This window comes from Rissa tridactyla, chromosome Z (assembly GCF_028500815.1).
Source record: "Rissa tridactyla isolate bRisTri1 chromosome Z, bRisTri1.patW.cur.20221130, whole genome shotgun sequence".
Lineage (NCBI taxonomy): Eukaryota > Metazoa > Chordata > Aves > Charadriiformes > Laridae > Rissa > Rissa tridactyla.
In genome coordinates, this window is record NC_071497.1 from 75,583,546 (window position 1) to 75,604,710 (window position 21,165).

Below are 21,165 nucleotides of genomic sequence, written 5' to 3' on the forward strand. Positions count from 1 at the left end.
CAGCAGTGGGATTACTATACTGAAAAGATACCTTCCAAATACCAGCACTCTTGAGAAAGAATTTAAAATAAATAATCATTATTGATTGGTTAGTCACTCTAAGACTATAATTTCTATCAGTTTAACAAGAAGGAACACAAGGAACCAAGATTTATCTCCCCTGTTCCCATGAGGTGCCAAGATACTCTTAGGAGGCAGATATAGCAAAGGAATTGTTAAGTAACAGAAGGGCTGATCGTCTTGTAAATGTAGGCTCTGTTTGCAAAAACATTTTTCTTCTTTTGAAAATAGTTTTCTGAGCAGGTGGATTAAAAAAGAGACTGTTAATTTCTGGCAACTGAAATGAAGCGGTATTTTACTCTTACCCCTGCAAGAGTAATTATATCAGCCGTTCTGAAAACTGTAAGAGCAAAGTGGAATATAATTAATGACCATGCCTTGTGACTGCAGGGCCCACCAGGTTCATTTGATTTCCTATTGCTGATGATGGCAGACATCAGAAACGACATCGCTGAGCTGCAAGAGAGAGTGTTTGGACACAGGACTCATTCATCAACAGAGGAGTTTCCATTACCTCAGGAATTTACAAATTATCACGACACAGTAGATTTTGGATCTGGGGAAGACTACAAACCACGGGCAGCACCCAGAGACTCCAGGATACAGAAGGCAGCCCATCCTTAGCTACGCCTACTGAAAAATAGAGCCCCGTTAGAGTTCTTCAATATAAAAATGCACTGACAATGTAAAAAAAAAAAATATATATATATTATTTCCCAGTTTTCTCTCTGCTTTTCCCCAACTGTGCTGCCTGTACTTTAGCTTTCCTGGTTCATGGTAGCCTCCTTGCAGTAATTCGATACCGTCAAGCCTGCACTTTGCATTGTACCTAGACTATAAAAAAAACCTTCTTAGTATAGAATACATTTAAGGCACGCGCTAGCTAATGGCACAGACCACAGCATTTCATCTGCCTACCTTGCATTCTATGTCCAAATGACCCAGTACCCAAATTTTGGCAGTGGTAGAAGGGGAGCTGACCATCATCTCTGAATGATGTCAATAATTAAAGCCTTGTTCCACATTTACTTTATACATGTAAATGTATTATACCACTGAACTCAAGTCTCCAGCTACTGTTCCCAGGCTTAGGAGACTGTGAAAAGCGGATCCCTGTTTCACAGCAGAGGCCACCTGTAGGTGAAATGTATTTTTCTATTATGTCCCACCAAAGGCCGAAAAAAAATAAAATATTGTGAAGCAGTGATAAAAGGGCGCTGCTTCTTGATCTGGAAATTATTGGGCTTTGTGTTGCTAGAGTATCGTTCAAAGAGATTCAAAAAGATGTCTTTGTCTTAAACTAACACTACTTTTCCCTTACCGTTTTCCCTCCGCTCAGTGTGACGGCCAGTTCCCTTCCTCAACAGATTAATGCTGCATACATTACACAAAGACAAGCAAGAGAATAGGGGATATATAAAGCAGGAAAACCAAGCACAAGTGAATCAAGTAGGCTTATTGGGAAGCAGAAGGAGTCAGATTCTGACCTCCTGTAGGTGCATGTCTTCCTCGGTGAAATGCTGAAGTCCAAGTGAAATCGAGATCAGAGAGAGGCCACGTGTTTGCAAAGAGACTCCGTCTGTTTTGTTCCTCTGCTGCGTGAGAGCAACCTAAATGGCGTTCACGGAACTGGAACACAGAGTTGCAGTGTGTTTGGCTGGGTGTATGAGGAGTATGAGTAGGTGCAGGAGTGCACGTGACAAAACCTTTTCAGCTGGTACGAGGATGGCTAAGGTGAGGTACTGCACATGCGATCCTGCATTTGTGAAGGGGGATGAAAGGGAGTGCCCTTTTTTTACACTGGAAAATTGGATGCACAAGTTAGACCATACCTCACGGATGATGTGTGTTACCATTTCTTTGGGATTATGACAGCTGCTGAGGACTTTGCCATGCTTAGAAGATTAAGGAGTATATTAAGCACAAAACTTCAATGTTGTATCTGTGTAGCTGCTACGTCTACAGTATGTTTAGTGCTGGGTTGTGTCCATGTTGCAAATGCAAAGAAAAACTTGTTATTTTGCCACGTTTTTCTGGGCTTGTATGTTCTGCTAGAATAAATACAGGTAAAAATATAAGAAGGCCCTTTTCAGATAACCTGTAAAGGTTTGGATTCCTTTCCATATTCTCTGGGCCAAAAGATGGTGTAATCCCTACACCACCGGAGCAGGTCATGTTGTATAAACAGCTGGCTGCCTAGACCTTTCGTATCTTTTGTATATTATCTTAAGAGAATGTGTTCATTCCAGTCATTGCTTCCCAACTCCTCGCTATCACTATGCCACAAGCAAGGGCATTAGCTTTAAGAACATTAATGTTCTGCACTCCGTGTTATATGTATATCAATATTTACAGAGAAATGACCGAGTTACTGGGATAGCTTAGAAAAAATGATAAGCGCTCTCACCCTGTGGTCTTTGGGCTTCTCCTCTGGGAGGAGCTCTGCCACCAGCTGCAGAGCCAAGTAGTTTTGTGAACATGGTAACAGGGAAATCAGTGTTATTTGGGGAAGGAACCTGTGGCCGAAAAACAGATGGCCTTACATACAGCAGGCTGAAAGACAGAATGAACTGAGGCATTTAGGTCTTACTTGCTTATTTCAAGCAAGCAACTAGATATAAATAACATTGTTCAAGAATATGCAATTTTAAGTAAATTTGTTAAATGTCAAATGTATTAACACTTGCAAATTATGCAGCTCCTGCATATGTGTACCACCACACCCCATCACCTGCTGGATCAGGTTGATTCCCACTATAGAATTAGTAGCTGCAGTTTTTTGGACCATCAGATACAGAATAATGAGTTAGGTGTGTGACTTCCTACATACCAACTAAATTCTATTGCTGCCTGCCCACAAGAAGATGTGTTCTGGAAAAGGCACTTAATTTAGTTCTAAGTTCTGCTTTTCCAAATGTGGACAAATACCAAATGAGAAGTTCCTACAGTTTGACCATCAAATTCAGGGGCAGGTGACAATTTACCCTGCTGTGCATTAGTATCCAGGGAAGGGAAATTCTGAGACTGGGCCAGAAAAACAGATAAAATACATGCCTCACTGGATGTACCGAAAGCTCAGAACATACAGACTCATGAACATAAAATATGGCACATGTTTGTGTGCCTTTCTGAATGGAAACCTCAGTAACTTTCCTTTCTGGAGTCTGCATCATCGGTTTTCACAGCCTAGAGCTGGGTTTCCAACAGACGTGCTCACTCCGTAAAAAAGGTGAAGGAAAATGCCCCTTGGGTCTGTCCCTGTGCTTCACCCTCCTCTTTCCAGACTCCCTGCCCCAAAGCTGTTGGCTGAGTCCCGGCAGCAAGAAGGGGATGCTATGGTAAAGAGAAGTGCGCCTGGCATGACACAGAAATGCCTGCGGGAGAGAGAGCCCCTCTCAGCACAGCTGCCTGGGAAGGTTCAGCCTTCTGTCTGCGTCGGGCTAACTTCTTTGCATAGAGCTTTCTCATTTTATTTCTGATTAATTGTATGATAACTTCCATAACACACCATATCAGAAACATTTCATTAAGATTTCTCGATAAACACATACAGACCCTCAAACAGAAAAGTGACATTTTCTTCAGCATACCTAAAGTTTTATAAAGCCAGACCAGAGCAATCATTTCTAATTTTAGGCTTCGTTACCGGGGAGCCAGGGAAGTCATTACTTTGTAAATTATTTATTAATCTGTGGCCCCAAAAACAACACCACCCTCCACTCCGCCCCAAGAATCCAAAATAAGAATGTAGAAACATCTACACTCATGCCTAGTTTCATTACTAGGCTCATGCACATGACAACTTTGTTTCATATAAATACTATGTATAATTTTATTAGAAAGAAATATTATTTTGATGTTAAGACATCAAGTTATAAGCAGAAGGATAATAAAGAGTTTGTTATTTTATTAATATTAGAAATATATTTAATGGAAACATTTGCAAGAGTGTGTAGTGATGGGAAAGTGCTGATTGTTAATGGATTTAACAAAATCGTAAAGCTTGGAAAATGCTTTCTTTCAACAGTGTGCCAAGTACATATGGGATTAGTCTTTCTTGCAAAGCTAGAGTACTGACACAGATGAATATAGTCAGGCTACATCACGAAAAGGAGAAGTAAATTGACTGTAAATGGAATTAAGTTAATGCCTGGAGTTATTGTTGCCATCACAGCGTGAGTAACCATCTTCTTAGAAGTATTTCAGAGTTAATATGCTAAGCCCCAGAGAAGCAACAAGAGGGGGGTGGGATCCAAGAATTTGTTAATTTCATGATAAAATCCATATGTTTGTTCCTATTACACATTCCAATAACTATACTGTTCACTTTATTTATATATGAAATACTAAAATGTGTATAAAATGACTGTGATTTTATGATTTATTCATAATAACAAAGATATTTTTTCTTACGTTGTCGGTAGCTGCTTTTGTTACACATCCTTTCTCTGAAATACAGCAATGTCGCCTGCAAGAGATAAGCAGCAGGAAACCTCCTTATGTGGCATTTTTCTTGCAGCTGAGTTACACGCACTGCCAGAACTATGGGGGCACAGAATCACAGAATGGTTCAGGTTGGAAGGGACCTTAAAGATCATGCTGTTCCAACCCACTGCCCCGGGGCAGGGACACCTCCCACTAGACCAGGCTGCTCCAAGCCCCATCCAGCCTGGTCTTGAACACCTCCAGGGATGGGGCATCCACACCTTCCCTGGGCAACCTGTTCCAGTGCCTCACCACCCTCACAGTAAAGAATTTCTTCCTGATATCCAATCTAAATCTACCCTCTTCCAGTTTGAAACCGTTACCCTGTGTCCTATCACTCCACTCCCTGATAAAGAGTCCCTCCCCATCTTTCCTGTAGGCCCCCTTTAGGTACTGGAATGCCGCTATAAGGTCTCCCCGGAGCCTTCTCTTCTCCAGGCTGAACACCACCAACTCTCTCAGCCTGTCCTCATAGCAGAGGTGCTCCAGCCCTTTGATCATCTTCGTGGCCCTCTGCTGGACCCACTCCAACAGGTCCATGTCCTTCTTGTGCTGAGGGCTCCAGAGCTACATGCAGCACTGCAGGTGCGGTCTCACCAGAGCAGAGCAGAGGGGCAGAATCACCTCCCTGCATGACCTCTTGCAGAAGAGGGCAGAGGTTCGTCTGTGGACATAAGGCGCGCACCCACCTCCATGACTAGGATGGCGGCTCCAATGCCCTGCGCGGGCTGCATGAGGCTGGATCCAGCACCCTCACCCCATGGGGCCAGCGCACGCAGCGTCTGTGCAGCCTGGGGACGTGATACAGGGGTCCCAGGCTACACTGGCATCCCGCCACCTGTACTGGGGAAAAAGGGAGAGTAAAGTAAAGGCAGAGGCAGGCCACCTCTGCCCACGGCGCCCGGCTGAGCCCTCCCCTCAGCCCCAGGAGCATCCCGTGAGGCCCATGGCCCACCATCCGGCCCCAGCTGTGGGGCGAGGGGCAGCAGGGAGGCCGGCCACTTTCCTTCCTCCCCTCGGAGCCCGCCCTGCCTGCCCGCCTCCACGGCGTCGCCCTGGGATGGCGGGCGGCGGGAAGCGATGCCGCGGAGGCATCAGCGGGGCTGCTACGGGCTGGCTGCGGGGGGACAGGGCCGCACTGGGGCGGAAGACGGCGGCCTCCCCCGCTGGGGCACGGGACTACAACTCCCGGCATGCCGCGCGGCCCCATGGCGCCTGCGCACCTCACCGCCGCGCGGCGAGCAGGCTTCCCCGGGCAGGCCGGCACCCGCCGGGCCCTGTTTCCCTGACCCGTTCAGACACCTCGATTCGCGGCTCCTCTCTCCGCCGAGCCCGGCGGCGGCTCCTCCGGACCCTCTCGGTGCAGCGGCGGCTTGCGGGGAGCGAACTACAACTCCCGGCGTGCCGCGCGGCGCACGGGAGCTGCCGGGAGTCGCCTCCCATGGTGCCCCGCGGCGGCGGCGGCGGGGCCGGGTCGGGCGGTTGTCGGGATGCGGCTGTCGGTGCCGGCCGCTATCTCCCACGGGCGCGTGTACCGGCGGTTGGGGCTGGGCCCGCGCTCGCGCCTCGACCTGCTGCGCAACCTGGTGACGGCGTTGGTGCGTCATGAACGCATCGAGGCTCCCTGGGCCCGGGCTGACGAGATGCGGGGCTACGCCGAAAAGGTGAGGGGCCGGCCGGGCCTCGGCGGGCCTCACCGGGCGCGGGGGGGCGGCGGGGCGGCCGGGCACCCTGACGGCTCTGGCTTCTTCCTCCTCTCAGCTCATCGAGTACGCCAAGCTGGGAGACACCAACGAGCGCGCCATGCGCATGGCGGATTTCTGGCTGACGGTGAGTATCGCCGTGCCCCCACCCCGCCCTCCCGGTCCCCGCCGACCCCTCGTTGCCCCCCGCAGCCCCGGTGCGGGAGCTGAGCGTGCCCCCTCCCGCCCCCGCAGGAGAAGGACCTCATCCACAAGCTGTTCAAAGTGCTGGCGCCCCGGTTCCAGCCCCACCCCGGCAGCTACACCCGCCTGCTGCAGATCCCCAACCGGGACGGCCTTGACCGCGCCAAGATGGCGGTCATCGAGCTCAAGGGGAACCCCTTCCCGCCGCTCATCCGCCCGCACCGCGACTCCGAGAAGACACTACTCAACCAGCTCCTGAAGGGCTACCGGGAGGACCTGCAGTGGGCCCCCAAGGGCACCCCCGTCTAGGCATCCCTGGCATGAGCTGACCCTGCACCTTGTTGGTGTCCTGGGGCACAGGAATGGAGGACGTCCCAGAAGGCCTGGAGGCTGATTAGTAACGTTGGGTTGCCATGAGGGGAGGGAGAAGCTCAGGGTTTATTTGCTTCGTCGTGTGGTTTGAGTAGAGACTCGGCCAGAGAAGGAAATAAAGTTGGGAGCCCTCATGGTTGATGTTGTGTGTAAATAAATTCTGTCCAGAAAGTGAGTGTGCTTCTATTTGGATTATATTCCTATGCACATGAATTAGTAACCGTTTCTTACAGCTTCTGGTACAACAGCCCTGCTCTCTGGTGCCACGTCTCCACTTCACTGTAACACAGCTGCAGTGTTTTCTAGGAGCCAGTGTGCAGCCTTTCAGGACGGGAAGTTCCGTGAAATTCAAGTTTGTTTTGCCACTTCAGAAGCGCTGAAGACAAATGGGATGTTAGCACTGTGATAAGTCTTAAAAGAGGCAGCACCAAAGGGACTTGTGTTCTAATAAGGAGGCAATGTGGGCAGGAATAATAGTCATCTCTACCAGGACCTTGGTAAACATCTCTGCCTGAGGTGCAGGGTTGCAAGAAATCTCTGTATTACCCTATTAGAACAAAAAGGGAGAGTAGTGGAACTTTTTCAGAGAGAGAGATAAACTGAAATTGCTAGCTTTGTCTTTAATGTCAAGTACAGCTAGTACTTGGAAGTCCTGGCTGTGGCTTCTGACTGGAAAAAAAAAAAAGGAAAAAAAGACAAAAAAACCTAAGACACATTGGGTTCCTTCCTTCCTCCCAAATTTCACAAACTAAGCTAAATGAGTGATCTTACACAGTGAGTCAGTTGTATGGGAAGACCAAAAACAACAACAACAAAACCCAGTTATGTTAACTTAAAATTTGGTAATTTTTTCTTTAGGACACTTACCTTACACAGTACCACTTCTGTTTTAATGAATTCTAGTGAGAAATTAAAGATGTGTGCTACTGTTTAAAGAAGAACAGTCAAACTTCTAAAAAAAGTCCGTGTTCCAGAGAAACCTTAATATTTATATTACTTATGAGCCTGAAATTGCTCTCCTTGCAGTTGATGATCTAACATCTTGTTCAAACAGGTGTTTTCCCCTTCAGTAGATGAACCACACTCCTATTGCTGCGGAGCTTCCACGTTATTAAAAAGTCAATGTTTTAATGTTGAATTCTCAAGACTAATAGCATATGTATATTTCTTCCTCAAATTGGTTTTTCATCCTATAAACTGAACCCCAGTGCGTTACCAGCAACTGACAATCCAGAATGCTGACTGGAGCCCTCTGGAGATTTTCGCTGTGCTTCAGGAACTGGGGTGCTGCCCCTTTTTCACGGTAGCGTTTCAAAGCGATAAGGCTACTGCGTACCTTGAAGGCAAAGGCAAGTGCTGTTTCACCTGCATAATGTCTTAGGATTCAGATTAGAAATGTGAATGCTGTTTGATAAGCACAGGTTCATGTTACCTGCCAGTTTATTTAGGATAGTTCAGCAGGTTCACTTTTCTGTGGGATTGATGTGAAACCAACAAGTATTTTAAGCACTGAATTATTTTCCCTTGATCTGCCCACCTGTGACTTTCTTACAGGAGGAGGGACAATAACCGTCAAACTATTTTGGTAGAAAACAGAAGAATATGAATGATACAAACGTGCCAAGGGAGGAAGATGACTGTGGTGCTGTAGCCCTGTAGCTGAAAATACAGTGTTACGCCCACATTACAGTTATCCAAAACATCCGTTTTGATCAAAGGAGCCAGAAGCAAGAGCAGGTAGATGTATAGGTAGACAAATAAATGTGAAAACACTGATTTAGAAAGGCAGTTGGGTAAAAACATTTAATGAGGGAAAGCAAGTCAGGCTCTTCTGCTTTTTCTTAAATTAATAACCTGAGGGGGGAAAAAAAGTGTAAGAAAGCTAGAAGCTTCTAAGCCAAGTTGGGGAAAAGTCTTGATACAGACTTTATATACAAATCCTTAGCACGCATACCTATTTTTTGCAATATCTGTATTAAGGTTAGGACAGCTGACAAAGCATTTATAGTCTCACAAGCACGCTTTGTAGTCCCTCTAAATGCAACTCGCCTATTGTAAGTCTTTGACCATTTCCTAAAATGGTGTAGGCTTCTGCCAAGCAGTTGTCCTGCCAGTCTGTCTGGTACTCGCATGGGTCAGGCTTTCAGCTGCCTGTAGTGGAAAATAAAGGGGAAGTTACAGTGTTAATACATGAAATCTGCTCTTACTGTTCCCTTGTATGCTGGTTGCCAGAGTCAGCTCTTCTAAGTCAGCCTTAAAACCATGTAATACATGCAAATACACAGGCCCATATGATCATTTTTATGTTCTGCCCACTTGCCTCAGCCCCTTCCACCTCTGGAAAATGGATTGCCTACCTGACTGCAGCTGCAAGACTCCGATACCAGTCATTAATATCTTGTTGGTCGCTGGACATCAACAACAGTGTCTTGTGTGGAAAGGAAAGCTGAAAGGCAAATAGAATCCGGTGCCACTCTGTGGCATTGCTTGCCAAGGCAGCAACCCTGGCAACAGGAGAGCCGTCACCATTGAACTCAATTGAGCCCTCTCTGCTGATTTCCATAATTTTCTTACCCAGATAGAAAAGTCTAGTATTGATACTGGCAGAAGCCAGAGGCTGGACTGTACAGAGCAAAAAGTCCTGTCCATTCCTTCCAGCTACAGATGACGGCCCACGTTGACTTACTAGGCTGTTTGGATGCTGGCAATTACAGTTCTCAGCAGCTCTTCATCCAGTTTTCTCCCGTATTCCAAGCTGCCCCTAGGGGTCCTTCCACTACCACCATCTAGAGATCACAGCTTGCCCAAAGAGTCTTCCTTGTCATAGCTCACAAGGAATGCGCTAAAACGGCCCCCAGGTGCTGGAACCCCTACATGAGGCATCAGTCCCAGCCAAAGACCCTGCAGCCTTCAGGGACTTAGATGCACAAGCTTTTGTGGTAATACCCACATCTCTTTGCATTCTCTGTTTTTCAGGGTTTTCTATAAACTGAGTCCACAGTCAATGTAATAACAAGTATTCATTGTCACATGACTGTGGGGTGTCCCCCCAGACATGTGTCTCTGATAAGGGCATGTCAGAGTCTTATCGGACCCTCCTCACCTGAGCTAAGTGAAGCAACCAGCAGCCTGTACCCTGCAGCGCTGAGGAGGGCCTACACCATGAGGGGAAAAGGACCTACATGACTCAAGAAGAGAAGGGTTGCCCTAACTCAGAGTAGTTCATTGCATTTACCATTGTCCCCACTCTCATCATCTCGGTCCTGCTGCTGCTGAGATGGCTAGAGACCTGCTTCGTGACTCTAACGCCACTGATGCTTCTGTGCATCAGAAGCAGGAAGACTTACACTGAGGAGCCCTCCCTGGCTCTGCGTGTGGCCGAACACTTTATCCACTACGCACTGGTGAAGCGGGTAGACAGCCTGGCACGCCAGTTTGTTCGAGTTCAGCGGGTGCAGTGGATGGCAGGGCTTTGTTGCAATCAAGATATCAGAAAAAAGGAAGAACATCCTGCGCTTCAGTTCTTCTCCCTTTGAAGGCACCACCAAAAGCCAGCCTTCCCGGATATACCAGCGCCCTAGGCATGCCGGGGAAATGAAGACAGTTGTCAGATCATCATTGGGAAAAAAAAGGATGTAATGAGACAAACATGAATACGGTGAGCTACCTTTGAAGGTTACCAGGTTCTACATCAATTCCAGCCGCTAGAAGGCGCTGAGTATTGACTGGGGCCAGCTCACCAGCATTGATAGCACCCATGCAGAAGCAGTAACTGGCCCAAAATTTTTAATATCTGAGGAGCAGACTGAAGTTGTTCTAAATCTACTATATTAATTAAAATGATATTATGATATGGAAGTCTATTTTTAAAGAGACCAGAACAAAAACATGGTTTGAAAATGGTATGCATACCTTTAAATTTACATGAGCCTTTGGAAAACATGCCATGAACTATCTTAAATTGTGTTGCTCAATTTTTTGTCATTAGTGGTGAAAAAGAAGTTAGCCTAAGCTTTGAACATTTATTATTTTTCCCTTGTTTTGTTTGCTTGTGCATGCCAATTAAAAAAAAGTTTCACAAGTCATATAACCATATATGGATCTCCAGTAGTTAACAGATTACAGAATGCAGATTACTGTTCTACTGAGAAGACAGCAAAGGGGACACAAAACAACATATTAAAAGCAAGGTCTGAATAGCCAACCTTATCAACCTTCTCTTGCAGAGGAGAGTCCAGTGTCATCTACCCATGAAATGAATTGCAATAAAACAAAAGGTGCAGAAATCATCAGGAAAAAAATCACAACAATTTGATAAACCTAGCTGTAAGCAGCAATAATAACAAAATGGTGTCTACACAAAATGGAATAATTAAAGCAATGCCTCTCTCTAGAGGGATTATTGTACAAGATAGCCATCAACTCATGGGAATTATGAAGGCACCTGCCAATAATATTATTTATAAGAATTTAATAAGGTATTGCTATCTGGCTTGGTCTGGGAAACACCTGCCAGAGAATTTCAGCCACTGCATTTTGTGCCTTGGCTTCTGGCTGAGCTAGTAATTACCTTTTAGAAAACAACACAGTTTTTATGGATTGTGTGGTATGCTACAGTCACAAAACATAGAGGCAAGTGAACTCCTTGCTTAGCTTACTCCACAAGAACCATTCCTGTTATCTGAATAAGAACTGATAAAGAGAAGGGTGACATGCAGGAATCAGTTCAAGTTTAAAAAAAACAAATGGAAGGAAGGTGTCAGCAGTGTGGGGCTGGACTGGGAACTGTTTCCTTCAGGCCAAGCTGTGGTCAGACTCCCTGGCATACAGTCTGAGCTGGACTGTGCTGGAAGTCTTGGGATATAGAACTGTATTCAGGACTCCCAAGGGCACATGATTTAGGAAATTCTTGTGAAAGGAGAGCAAGGAAGTATCCCTAGGGAAGCTAGGAGTGACAGAACAGTTAAGGAGGCAGTTCTGGCTAAGATGGTATTTGCCCTGTATATGGAAGGCAGCAAGGAAAGCAGGGTCTCTTTTCATAGGGAGCAGTACATCTCAGAGACACTGACAAATGTGAGATACCCTGATAAATAACCTCTTTTTCTACCTGTGCTGGTTTCGTTGGGATAGAGTTAATTTTCTTCTTAGCAGCTGGTATGGGGCTATGTTTTAGATTTGTGCTGAAAATAGCATTGAAAATACAGGAACGTTTTAGCTATTGCTGTGTAAGCACTGCTCAGCATCCAGGTGTTTTCTGCTCCTCACACCACCCCACCAGAGAGCAGGCTGGGGGGGGCACAAGAAGCTGGGAGGGGACACCGCTGGGACAGCTGAGCCCAACTGACCAAAGGGATGTTCCACACCATATGACATCATGCTCAGTAATAAAAGCTGGGGGAAGAAGGAGGAAAGGGGGGGACATTTGGAGTGATGGCATTTGTCTCTGTTATAGGTGAGGGAGCCATGCTTTCCTGGGGATGGCTCTAAACACCTGCCTGCCGATGGGAAGTACTGAATGAATTCCTTGTTTTGCTTTTCTCTTTCAGTCCTCTCTCCCATCCCAAAAGTGTTTTTTTACCCAAAAATCCAATTTTTCTTTACCCAAAATCCCACATGTATGAATTACAACCACGTTCGTAAGTGCCAGGAGGTGTGCCTTAGAGACCTTTACACACAGTGACTTTAACACTCCTCTCCAGCTGCAGCACTGTTTCTAGATGACCTCTGCAATAGCAGCGTTTAGTTAGGGCGCAGGTGAAGCCCCAAGTGACCGTTTCATAATTGCCCAGACTGGACACATTTCTCACAATATTCCATACGTAGCTTGGAGTGTGTTCTGGGCATGGAGAGCACTCGGTCACACAAGAGGTCATAAAGAAACCCATTATCCAATTAGATGATCTTACAAGCCATTGACTGTGACTTTATATATCTCAGCTATCAACACAAATACTCTGATTTTTGGCACAGCGTAACCATGCAGACGAAAGAAGATTCTTCATGTTAAGGGTGTGAGCACAAGTCCATTAAGCTTGTAGCTTAAGGTAAGAAACCCCACAGTCCTTGCGTCCTTGACACTCAGAAACCTATGGTTCCTGCAATGGAGTAGGGACAATACCACTACTTAGACTCTTTCAAAATTTTTATATTGTCTGTCTTTCATTCTCACCCAGGACTTATACTCCTGACCTCCTTAGGTTTCTGTTACTAACTTTCTAACTACATGTCATCAGCTCCTCCTATCTGAATGTCAGGCAATTAAGCTGCTGCTTATCCTTACTCAGAAATTCTTAATTGAAAAAAAAAATAAAAAGTGCTTGAATTACTAGTTATATTACTTCACCACCTATCTATAGAACTTACGCAGAAGAGGAATACTGGTTAATATGAGTTGAGTCAGAGATGAAGCTGAGCACATCTCCAGTTATCTCAGCCTGGCAGAAGAAAAATAGAACTGTCAGTAAGACCCACCTGGAGTCAAAACCTGGGTCTTTTGTCCTTTGAGCAGTTTCTGAACCCGCAGCAGCTGCAATGAGTTCTCTCTGTTATCAATGATGTCTTGGACCCACCGAGATACCTCAGAAACGGACATCACAACCTCTGAAATTAAAGTAGCATATTCTGAGGTTATTACAAACAAATACATACTACATCTTGTCTATTTTGTTGTGAAAAGATAAGAAGAAATTAAGAAAAAAATGTTTTAAACCAAGTATCAAAACCAGATCTATTCAGTAATTTCAGCAAGAGATTGGACTAGAGGACCTCCAGAGGTCTCCCTCCAACCAGAACTTCTGCGGTTCTAGACAACATTTATTCACCAATGAAACATTAGAGGAATAATTTCCTGGATTTGGAAGCAAAACCAGGAAAAATGCCCCACAAATGGTGTTAACTGCTAGTAAATATGGCATGAAGGACATGAATTATCCTAGAAAATTGAGGCACATGACCAATAGAGAATGGTTTGGGTTGGAAGGAAACTAAAGATCATGTAGTTGAACTGCCCTGCACGGGCAGAACCATTTTTCACTACATCAGGTTGCTAAAAGCTCCATCCAACCTGACCTTGAACACGTCCAGTGATGGGGCATCAACAATTTCCCTGGGCAACTTGTTCCAATGTCTCAGCACCCTCATCATGAAAAATAGAGCTGCCATTTCTCTGACCTAAACCCCTGGGCCACTTTGCCAGTCACTCTATATTTTTATTCCCAATGTGTTCTCAGGGAGAAGGGAAATAGTAATCCACTAGAACCCCAGAGAGAGGTAGATTTTTTCTTCCTGTGTAAGTAGACAGAAGATGGGAATCCAAATATTATTAGCAAGGAGGCCAACACTGACCAAAGTGCCAGCATCTACAGGTGGAATCATACTTGCAAGTTTCTGGTACTCAGCACTGTCTGGGCTGGTGTTCTCCAGCAGGTCTCTGAAGAAATGCTTGTACCTAAGGTAGAGAGAGCAGGTCTATTTCACAAAAAGATACCAGGAACAGCAGCATCTCCTATTAGTCACAGAATGATGAACAACACTCCACCAGGAGGTGGAGTACACACCTCTAAACCTAACCAAGCAGCTTTTGGTCACAATTCTTCAATCACATTCACTTTTGTCTTCGAATTGATCAACTAAATTAACCCAAGTATTTTTAACATTTGCAAGCCTTTGGCATTTCCTGGGGGGTCTGATAAAAGCAACCTCACATATTACTTAAGTTCATGAGTCTCTTAGCATTCACATAAAAATGCCTTCAATAACAGACAATTGCTCTTTGAACTATTTAAATTTTTTTTATGTCTGAATGGTAGCATTCATACCGTATGTTTCCTGGCCTCACAAGAAAATAAAGGCATTTCTATAAGAACTAGGAGCAGCCTTTTTTCTTTTTTCCTCTCCAGTCTTTACTGGAAAGGATCAGATCTCCATAAATGCTTTCTCCCAATAAAGTCAAACTATTTTCAGTCTGAAATGACAGAATAATTATCACATTGAATAGATTCACGAACTGGCAGAAGTCACATGACCTGCAGCATATGTTAACAGTTTCAAAGAAACTTGAACATGAAAGAGTTGATTAATGAAAATGTTAGACCTTTCTTAAAAGGCCACCATTTTTCCAAACTGTTGGACAGCAACAAAATATACTGCTATTTCACAAATTTACAGGAACAATCCAAAGAATTACAGTAAAAAGAAAGCTTACGTTTGTATCTGCCAAGATGATTAAAAAGGTTACATAAAGCTACATGAAAGACTGTGGTAGAACCATAGAATCATTTAGGGTGGAAAAGACCCTTGGGATCATCGAGTCCAACCATCAACTCCACTCTACAAAGTTCTCCCCTACACCATATCCCTTAACACCACATCTAAACAAGTCTTAAACACATCCACGGATGGTGACTCCACCACCTCCCTGGGCAGCCTATTCCAGTGTCTCACCACTCTTAAGTGGTACTCTTAAGTGGTACGCTCACTCTTAGTTATTTTTAAAGAAACGAGGCTCTCAATCTCTCAAATTTGCTTTAGCATGGATAAGACCATAGCTGAAGAGCAGCGATATGCTCTACAGCAGCAGCAGCTGGGTTCCCAGCAAACTACCTGTGCTCTGTATTACCCATATACCCTCCCCAGGAAAGGGCAGCCCTTGAGGGCATGCAGCACTTGCCTCCTACAGGCAGTCTCCCTCTCCAAAGGGGAGATGATGCTTCAAGGGGAGAATGCAGCAATCCAGACTGGATCTGTCCCAGGCTCAGACAATTGACATAGGCATCAAATTTGAGGAAAGCATATGGCCCTGATAACCAGAGAGGGGAGAAAAGCTCCCACGTGTTCATTAATCACACCTCTCCCCAAAAGCAACCACGTACAAGAGAGGAGAGTCACAATGCTCCAGGTCAGCAGCCCACACAAAAGTGGAGTGAGACTATCTCTGTCAGAATGCACCACCAGACAGCTTGCTTTTGTTCAGGGCCTAGCTTCGGTAGCTTTCCGAGATGACAGAAAGCCTCCAGTTCTACAAGAGAGCTAGATGCACCACTCAGGAGCCAGGGGTAAACACAGCTACCACTCTGCATCATCTCCCATACACGTACTTTGATTGCACTTTACAGGCATGTCTTCAATTCTGTTTCATTGCTGTCTACAAGCTACGATTTTGAGACACATAAAGCAACTTCACCTCCCATAGCAACCAAGCCACTGTTACATTCCTTTTTCCCTCTCGTACTAACACCTTGAAGACTCAGAATTGCTTACTTACTGGTGCAGCCTCTGCAGGGGCAGAGGAAGCAGATCCTCTAGCTTCCTCCCTTGAAACTGAGGTCGATTCTCCTGGAGCTTCTTAAACCGTCGGAATGACTTATTTTTCCTCAATTGCTCCTGAGTGCAGCAGAAAAGGCATATGGCTTTAAAACTATAGAAAGAAATATGTGTTCTAGTTTACAGCAGAGCTTGGAAGCCTTAAAACTCTTAAACTTAGACTTTAGGACTCCGGTCCTAAACACAAGCACCAACAACTTCTTTTGTGGCCATGGGCAAGCAATTCTTTATCTCCTGACCACATTTCCCAGTGGATAATGGAAGTAATATCCCCTCTTCATACATACACAGCAGTATAAAGCTAGTATATTCAGCAAATTAAAAAGAAACAAAGAAAACAAGGAAGGTTGACTCAGATGGGAAAACCTGTGGCTTTTTGCCACTCGTTTCAATGTAGCCCCACGTTCCCATCACCTCAAGGCAAGTATCCAAAACTGCTTTTTCTCTTCAGAAATCAAGAGTGTGAATATATGCATGCAAAAAGAACAGAAGGGAAACATCCCAGTACATCTGCAGCTGGGAACAAGCATGGACAAAAACTGAAAGTCAAGGGGTTTAAATTCCAGATACAGCTGTCAGGACATTGAAATAAAAATATACCCTTCTGAAATTTCTTGGAAGACAAGCTGTATTTGGAGAGGTAAGTGGGAAGGAAAAAATTTTTTTCTACCATAGAAAAAGAATTGGGAAGGACAAGGAAATCCCACTGTTAGGATACAGTTAGTGGTAATGGGAAAGACTAGGAGACCTCATAATTCTCCAGAAAGAGATGAATGTCCCATAGTGTTCCCACTGCAAACTCTCCAGGCTTGCCAGCCAAGAAGGAGTGGGAGTAAATACAGAACTCTGTTTGAGAAAGCTGTCTCAGCATATGCACATACATACACAAACACCTGAAACACGCTTCAAAAATCTGAAGCTTTAAATAGGTAGAGAAGTTTTCACCATTCTATTATGGGAAAAAGACCGAGAAAATAGCAGCAGCCCCGAAAAAGGAAGAAAACTGATCAAGTTTCTTCCGTTTCTGATCCAGAAACAGAAGAAAAAGGGAAGGATGCAGCTGTTTCACAGAATGGAGAAAGAGGGAAGAAGGAACATGAAAGATAAAGGAGATATTTACCTTCAAGGTTTTATTTGCCTGCTCCAAATTCTCAGCGTAGTGGCCATAAAGCTCCACATTCTGACAGAAATTTTCTAATCCTGATGCCAGATTTCCTCTTTCCAGGTGAAGCGACAGAACACTGTGCACAAGCAAAGGTAGTTCATGAGGGGTACATTACTGATGGCATTTTCACAGCTCCATCTGGTTCACTCCTATGCTGACCTTCCCCTTTGTCATTGTCCACCTCACATCCAGTTTCTGTGCCAAATATGTGCTTGGTGGTCCCAGAGTAAGCTACAGAAAACGTCCCTTAAAAATACCACAGAGAAGACTTACTGGATTTAAACCACTATCTAGATAGCAACTGAGCATCCGTGTATGTGGATACAGATCAGTAGTTTCCTGGGTACACCTGCAAATGCCATCAAGGTTAGTATTGCTACAAGTGAATGCCTGTTTTACAAGGTATTAGCTTTATTTCCTTAAATCTTACTTTCTCATCAATATAGGGTCCTCTCCATATAATTACAGGAATCGTCTCAGTCTGTTCACTTACTGGCTGGCCGAATATATGGATTCCAGGTGCCCAAATATGGTTTCCAACACAGCAGGTTTCAGCGTCCCTTTGGCCTTTAAAATTGTCACAAAGAACTAAGTAGGAAAAAAAAAGAGAATTTCAAAGAGGTAAAATTCACAGGTCAATCAAAGGTTATTCTTTGCACACAGCAGAACCAAGAAGTTGCAGCCTGCACACTCTTGAGCTCAAAAGGATACCAAATGTTGAGAATGACTACCTAAGATATCTATCATCAAATGTAAGCTCTGTGGTAACTTTGACCACAACTGTGAACATGTGGAACAGCACTACAGCATTGATGGAGTCTACTTCAGTATTCCTAGATGCATCTTTTTTTGCACCACCTTGTTCATAATCTAACTTTCTTGTCTGTGCCCCTGTGTTTCATGCATCTCGGGCATCTTAAGCCCTACACAATCAAAACTTAAAAATTTATGTCTGGGTACAGACCAAAGCCAAGGTGACGAAACCACAAGCTATCAGATATTACAGTGGAGGTAAAAGAAAAACAACAAAAAAGACTTTCAGCCCCAGCAGTTCAGAAGGGGCCAAAATACTCACTGTGACCACCAAATCCAGCTGCTCAACATATTTGTGTTCTGTTTCCAGCAGCTCCTTGGCTGTCCGTCTGCGCTTTCTCTCCCAGCGAGCCCTCTGCTCCTCAACAGTGTTTGATCCGGCCATAAATGGCAGGGACAAGTCACTCATGGCGGTCTCAGAGCTGACATACAGAAAGGTAACCAATCCTAGAGAGCCAAGAGAGACAGACCCACAACACATGCACAACCTGTACGCAAGGTAGGATTCTGAGCTACAAGGTCTACACTTTACTGTGAAAGAAGGGAAGTCAATTGCCAGCAATCATTATCAACAGTTTCCTTCTGCATTCCTACCCATGGGTAGAGCCTTGCATCAACCAGAAGAACAGCGTTAGAAAGAACAGACCATGACAGCAAGAGCAGTACGTTACAATACAGCTGTAAGCAAATCTCAAGCATACAATTCCACCCACTAAGTGCTTCTTCCCGTGCTTTGCCCCATTCTTCATGCAAAATTCTCAACAAACCCAAAGAAGTTAGTGGATGGAAGAGGGACTGTGAGTAGGAGTAGAAAACAGCCGTAAGATCTGTCCTGAGGGAGGAAAAGAGAGAAAGAGAGAAAGGGAACGCTCTTTCTTGTTTTCCCATGGAGGCTCACAAGACGCAAGCAGTTTGCATTATCATTCCCCAATAGCCTTTCCTGGTTTCAGAGATGAGAGAGACTAAGCAACTGCTGTGAATCACACTATCCACTTACTAACAAGCTTTGCTGCTGCTCTGCTCTTTCTGCAAAGAGTGTTGTGGGTTTGGTAGAGAGAAAAACACTCCCTCTTTTTTCAGCCTCTCTCAGAGAGAGATGCGTGTGTTAGCAGAGCACTGGCTACATATTGCTCTGCCTTTTGATGAAAAGGCAGCACAGGCTGTTGCATGCTCACCACAGCATGAAGCCTGCAGTTTCTCTGGAAGCTGAGCTACCTCTACATACATTCTGGCTCCCACAGAGACAAGCTATACTAATACAGAAAGATGTGTTGTCGTAGAGAAGGTAATTTGTCAAATACAGTCTTCCAGAGACATTTCAGATATCTAAAACAACATCAGATATCTAAAACAAAGAAAAGTTTCACATCAAATGAGTACCAAGGCTCATTTAATGAGTTAGCAAAAGTCCAGATAGCTGAGGGACATGTGCAGTATTTTATAGTAGCAGGAGCTTTTCCAGAAATTTATCCTCATATTCGCTCATGACACAATCTACCTGAGGCCACACCTTGGTCAAACAGGGCAGACCTGGCACCCCTAAGGACGGAGAGGCAGCACTGCAGGGAATACCATGCAAGAGCTTAGCATTAGCACGCAGTTGCAAAGTACTCACCAATAATAGACTAAAATGCTACCATTCTTAGAGCGCCTTCAGCCAGAGTAGGCTGCAGTCATAATTTTCATTTTGCAGCCCAATTTCTTTTAACAAATAATATTTCTTTTAAGAAAAAAAAAATGACAAAAAAAAGTTACACCCCATTTAACCATCTCCCATGCGCATAAAGCGGTGCAATGCAAACACTGGTATTATTCCCAAATCTGTAACACTCTAAATGTCTCAGGTCTGTAGGGCAACAGTTGTCTGGAGCCCATGGGCAGACTATAAAAACTTCACTTACTGGTGACAGAAGAACCCCAGCTTGCCTCTGTCTTCTCAGACTCAGAGTAGAAACCACTGAATACTTCCTGTACAGTTAACTACCTTACGATACCCCATTAGCAATATTCCCTGCCACATTTCTATACTTTTTATTTTGAATATCCTGCAAAAACCTCCCATTATCATTGCAGCATAGCCGCTCTGGACATCTCTGGAGTGTTAACCACCTGGTGGGTCAGCTCCAAGGGACACACAGCTCCATCTCCCACCTCTGAGGACAGCAAGATCTTCCCTCTACAGAATAAGCTGCCCAAAGCCTTTCAGTTTATCAGGATTGTCATACAGAGAAACTGGGAAAAGTCTGGCTACACCTGAATTTATTGAGTGCAGGTTCAGAGGAGGGTAACAGGATGAATGCCAGCGGCCAGGCACAAGGAGACCTTCATCTCTCTTATGAGGAAAGGCTGAGACCTGGGTCTGTTTAGCCTGGAGAAGACTGAGAGGGGATCTCATCGATGCTTATCAATATCTAAAGGGTGAGTGTCAAGACGAGGGGGCCAGGCTCTTTTCAGTGGTGCCCAGTGACAGGACAAGGGGCAGCAGGCACAAAACTGGAACACAGGAAATTCCATCCCAACATGAGGAGCAACTTCTTTACCCTGAGGGTGGCAGAGCCCTGGCACAGGCTGCCCAGAGAGGTGGTGGAGTCTCTGTCTCTGGAGACATTCCAAACCCGCCTGGACGCATTGCTGTGCAACCTGCTCTGGGTGACACTGCGCTGGCAGGGGGTTGGACTGGATGATCTCCAGAGGTCCCTTCCAACCCCTGCCATTCTGTGTGATTCTGTGACTGCTGTGGCAGAGGCCGCAGGGCGGGCTCAGCCTCGGAGGGCTCTTCCTCCTCCCCCCTCCTGCTGCCCGTTTTACACAGACTCACCGCCGCAGCAGGACGGACGGACGGACGGGCCGCCCGCCCCGGCCCCGGCCCCGGCCCCGGCCCCGGCCCCGGCCCCGGCCCCGGCCCCCGGCCCCCGGCCCCCGGCCCCCGGCCCCCGGCCCCCGGCCCCCGGCCCCCGGCCCCCGGCCCCGGCTGAGACCAGACCGCCCTCACCGCCCGTTACCTGCTGCTCCCCGCCGCCGCCCCGCGTTCAAATGGCGGCCCCGCCCCGGAGGGCGGTCTGG

At 45.6% G+C, this 21,165-nt stretch overlaps 3 protein-coding genes and 1 long non-coding RNA gene across 7 annotated transcripts in view; 2 read left to right on the plus strand and 2 right to left on the minus strand.

The window, feature by feature from the left end:
- Positions 1-4,788, plus strand: part of CCBE1 (collagen and calcium binding EGF domains 1) — a 105,275-nt gene extending 100,487 nt beyond the window's left edge. The window contains exon 11 of the mRNA XM_054185200.1: positions 451-4,788. Within this exon, the coding sequence (XP_054041175.1) occupies positions 451-684 (234 nt within the window). The 3' untranslated portion in view covers positions 685-4,788. The remainder of the gene's footprint in view (positions 1-450) is intronic.
- On the minus strand, positions 1,558-5,983 carry LOC128902355 (uncharacterized). The gene is made up of 3 exons (XR_008463757.1): positions 5,235-5,983; positions 4,474-4,528; positions 1,558-1,689 (listed from the first exon to the last, which is right to left on the minus strand). It is a non-coding gene; the product is annotated as an uncharacterized LOC128902355 (long non-coding RNA).
- A 1-nt stretch (position 5,984) lies between these two features.
- MRPL17 (mitochondrial ribosomal protein L17) lies at positions 5,985-6,978 on the plus strand. The gene is made up of 3 exons (XM_054185206.1): positions 5,985-6,209; positions 6,307-6,375; positions 6,483-6,978. Exons 1-3 carry the CDS (start codon positions 6,036-6,038, stop codon positions 6,738-6,740), a joined length of 501 nt encoding a protein of 166 aa, XP_054041181.1. The 5' UTR covers positions 5,985-6,035; the 3' UTR covers positions 6,741-6,978.
- A 1,601-nt stretch (positions 6,979-8,579) lies between these two features.
- On the minus strand, positions 8,580-21,134 carry ARHGEF39 (Rho guanine nucleotide exchange factor 39). Of its 4 annotated transcripts, none has more exons than XM_054185203.1 (10): positions 21,105-21,134; positions 18,365-18,549; positions 17,783-17,877; positions 17,245-17,365; positions 16,066-16,184; positions 14,180-14,250; positions 13,275-13,403; positions 10,151-10,380; positions 9,161-9,249; positions 8,580-8,954 (listed from the first exon to the last, which is right to left on the minus strand). In XM_054185203.1, the coding sequence occupies exons 2-10, from the start codon at positions 18,509-18,511 to the stop codon at positions 8,939-8,941; spliced, it is 1,017 nt and encodes a 338-aa protein (XP_054041178.1). In that variant the 5' UTR covers positions 18,512-18,549; positions 21,105-21,134; the 3' UTR covers positions 8,580-8,938. The 4 variants fall into 4 exon arrangements, with proteins under 4 accessions (XP_054041178.1, XP_054041177.1, XP_054041179.1 ...); XM_054185202.1 differs by lacking the exon at positions 21,105-21,134 and adding an exon at positions 19,718-19,824; XM_054185204.1 differs by lacking the exon at positions 21,105-21,134 and adding an exon at positions 19,718-19,803 and having other exon boundaries at positions 18,365-18,524.
- Between the last annotated feature and the right edge of the window lie 31 nt (positions 21,135-21,165).

Excerpts from the sequence above, each read along its gene's own strand:
- MRPL17 (XM_054185206.1), top strand. The coding sequence starts at position 6,036 with ATGCGGCTGTCGGTGCCGGCCGCTATCTCCCACGGGCGCGTGTACCGG. Across the intron at positions 6,210-6,306 it reads TGCGGGGCTACGCCGAAAAG|CTCATCGAGTACGCCAAGCT; the intron begins GTGAGGGGCCGG and ends TCCTCCTCTCAG. Across the intron at positions 6,376-6,482 it reads TGGCGGATTTCTGGCTGACG|GAGAAGGACCTCATCCACAA; the intron begins GTGAGTATCGCC and ends CCGCCCCCGCAG.
- ARHGEF39 (XM_054185203.1), bottom strand. The coding sequence starts at position 18,511 with ATGAGTGACTTGTCCCTGCCATTTATGGCCGGATCAAACACTGTTGAG. Across the intron at positions 17,878-18,364 it reads AGCTGGATTTGGTGGTCACA|TTCTTTGTGACAATTTTAAA; the intron begins GTGAGTATTTTG and ends TTTCCTACTTAG. Across the intron at positions 17,366-17,782 it reads TCCATATATTCGGCCAGCCA|TGTTCTGTCGCTTCACCTGG; the intron begins GTAAGTGAACAG and ends GCTTGTGCACAG.